The sequence below is a fragment of the Sinocyclocheilus grahami genome, unplaced genomic scaffold (assembly GCF_001515645.1).
Source record: "Sinocyclocheilus grahami isolate Dianchi unplaced genomic scaffold, SAMN03320097.WGS_v1.1 scaffold725.1, whole genome shotgun sequence".
NCBI lineage: Eukaryota > Metazoa > Chordata > Actinopteri > Cypriniformes > Cyprinidae > Sinocyclocheilus > Sinocyclocheilus grahami.
The window spans coordinates 20105-22822 of NW_015505904.1; the positions used below are offsets into that span (position 1 = coordinate 20105).

The window sequence follows — 2718 nt, forward strand, 5'->3', positions numbered from 1 at the left end:
TATATATATATCATTCATGTTTAAAGCACAGTAATCAACTCCTGTTAAGTATTAGATGTTTACAAAAGAATAAGATACTTGCAATTAAATTATTAGGTATAATAATAATAATATGAATATTCTAGTAGATTTGTAATGCAATAGGTAGTATATGAATTTAACATTTAAAATAAAACATCTGTAAAAAGAAGCCAGCAAGCCGTCTCAATTAGTTTTTAATAAAAGAGTCATCATCAGATTTACAGTACAATCTTAATAATTGAGACAGTACACATATTGCATAAAAAAAAGTTTTAGAGCAAGCCTCCAAACTTTTGTGCAGCCATAAGCAAAATTGCTCAAAATAGACTTACTAACAGAATGATAGCTGGCGGAGACTGCGATTAAAAAAAAAAAATATTATAAAACTAACATTCCCTTTATTGTAGCCTGACCTTCTTTTTTACACATCGGATCCGGTTTCTGTTTCCCCCTTTGTTTCAGAAGCAGAATCCCATTACCATTATCTGAAAAGATGTCTAAAACATGTACAATAAAGACAGTCTGCATAATTATGAAACAAACAAAAGTCAAGATTTAATCGTAAATTTCCAATTGCATGAATGCCAAATCCTAAATCAAAGAAACGGTTCAAATAAAAATCCATTGTAACCATTTTATCATGCTACCTTATTTCCATATCCAAACTTCATCTGCAGAAATGATGCCGTAACGTAAATCAAAGAAGATTCCCAGAAAATAAATTGAAATGCAGAGGAGCTGCGATAATCGTAAACATCAGATATCTTAATCTAAATAATAATGCCAAATGAATAGCATAAATCAAGAATGATGCCCGGTGCACTGGACACGATTAGCTTGCCGCTATTCTTCACTAAAGCATAAAACAAGCATTTCATGAAGCTAATTTACCATTAAAACTGGAGACATAAAAGGGGAAAGCCCTATTGCACTCTGCTCTGCCATGATTACAAATATGTAATACCAATGTGACAAAAACATAAACATCGCTGTAAACCAGATGGGTTAAGACTGGCAAAGTATATGCACATGGTCCTGGAAAGCTGGCTTGAGGGGTTGAGAATACTTGTTGGTGTGTGTGTGTGTGTGTGTGTTACAGACGGTGGATATCAAACAGCCAGTTTGTTGGCCTGCGTCAGCACCACCTTCAGGACAGGCATGAAGGCAGACGTCTCGCTGAAGTTGCTGCTGCTCACGATGTGTGTGTGGATGTTGAGTCCGTCGGTGTAGCAGCGGCACTCGATGCTGCGGGCCATACTGTGCAGACCACCGACGATAGCTGGAGACAGCTGGAGAGAAGACACCGCGTCTGAGTGTGTTTGTGTCTCACCCAAACCATTGCTAAATACAGTATTTATTCACCAGCAGTATTTCGAGACTGTGTTTACTGTGGTATTACCACTGGATTACATGAAAGTGAGGGTTCATTACTCACGGTTTGCTCTCTCAGCTTGTCATAGAGATACTCGAGCCTCTTATGAGCATCATCCAGCTTCCTCTTGGTTTGCTGTTAGGATGAAGGGGGAAAACTTTAGTAGGAATGCAGGGAAATTTGAAACCCGGATACAGACAGATGCAGCAAAAGATTATGCAAACAAACATTTTTTAGTAGTAGTAGTAATATTTACTAACTTGTATGTGGTAACTTGTATGTTGGACACTATGCTTTTCAAACAGAGTTTGAATAAATACGAATGTTTTTTTTTTTTTTTTATTAATCTCGAGTTACCATTGTCTGAAATTTGACTATTTTGAGATAACGGTATCTTTAGTCAATAGATAATGTGAAATATTTGTAAACTGTCACATATCGTTACATTTACCTCAGGAAAGCCAATGTCCATAGCTCATACGTTAGCTAAAAATAACTCTGGAGAGACACATTTAGCTAAATACATGCACTGTATTACATATTTATTATATTTAACTTAACCTGTTAATGCATGTCTGACTAATTCTGTCATGAAAACAAGTTTTTAATAGTCACCATTTAAATGTTTATATTTCAACAATCAATTATAGTATTATTAAAATATCATTAAGAAGCTGATATAAAAATATAGTTAACATATCAGTTTTTATTTGAGTGTTGCTTATTGTATCTTAAAATAAATAGCAGTCGAATTAAAAAAAATTAAGACTGGTGGTAATTTTAACCTTCATTATTGTAAAGTATCCACTGACAGGATTCCGTGTATAGCTTTTATTGCTGTAGCTGAGATATTTCTTGATATGCATTGGACTGGATATATATTCAAAGGACTCACTAATGAATTCAGATGGGAATCGAATCAAGAGCTTATGAATCAGAATCTGCCACGTGTCAATACACAGCCCTAATTTAAACAGTCATGCAAATACAACAAATCGCATGTATTAAATAGTGCATTTAGTAGTGAATATGAAAATGAAAACTAGGGACACGTGATACAGAAATGGCACGAGAAATAGTGATCCCAAACTTTTGAACAGTATATTGGCTCTCATCTAAGATTTTTTTTGTTTGCTTTTGAAAGCAATTAATACTTTTATTCAGCAAGGACACTACAATTTGATCAAAAATGTTTAAATGGAGGAAAAAAAAAATAAATAAATAAAAAAAAATAAATAAATAAATATATATATATATATTTTTTTTTTTTTTTTTTTTTATTTTTTTTTTTTTTTTTTTTACTGGTATTAATTATTTTTTTTTTT

General features: G+C 33.1%; 1 protein-coding gene across 1 annotated transcript in view; it reads right to left on the reverse strand.

The window, feature by feature from the left end:
• Positions 1-204: 204 nt before the first annotated feature.
• LOC107560399 (protein transport protein Sec31A) overlaps positions 205-2718 on the reverse strand; it is a 31782-nt gene continuing 29268 nt past the window's right edge. The window contains exons 34-35 of the mRNA XM_016244566.1: positions 1457-1528; positions 205-1310 (exon numbers count right to left, since the gene is read on the reverse strand). Of these exons, the coding sequence (XP_016100052.1) occupies positions 1131-1310; positions 1457-1528 (252 nt within the window). The 3' untranslated portion in view covers positions 205-1130. The remainder of the gene's footprint in view (positions 1311-1456; positions 1529-2718) is intronic.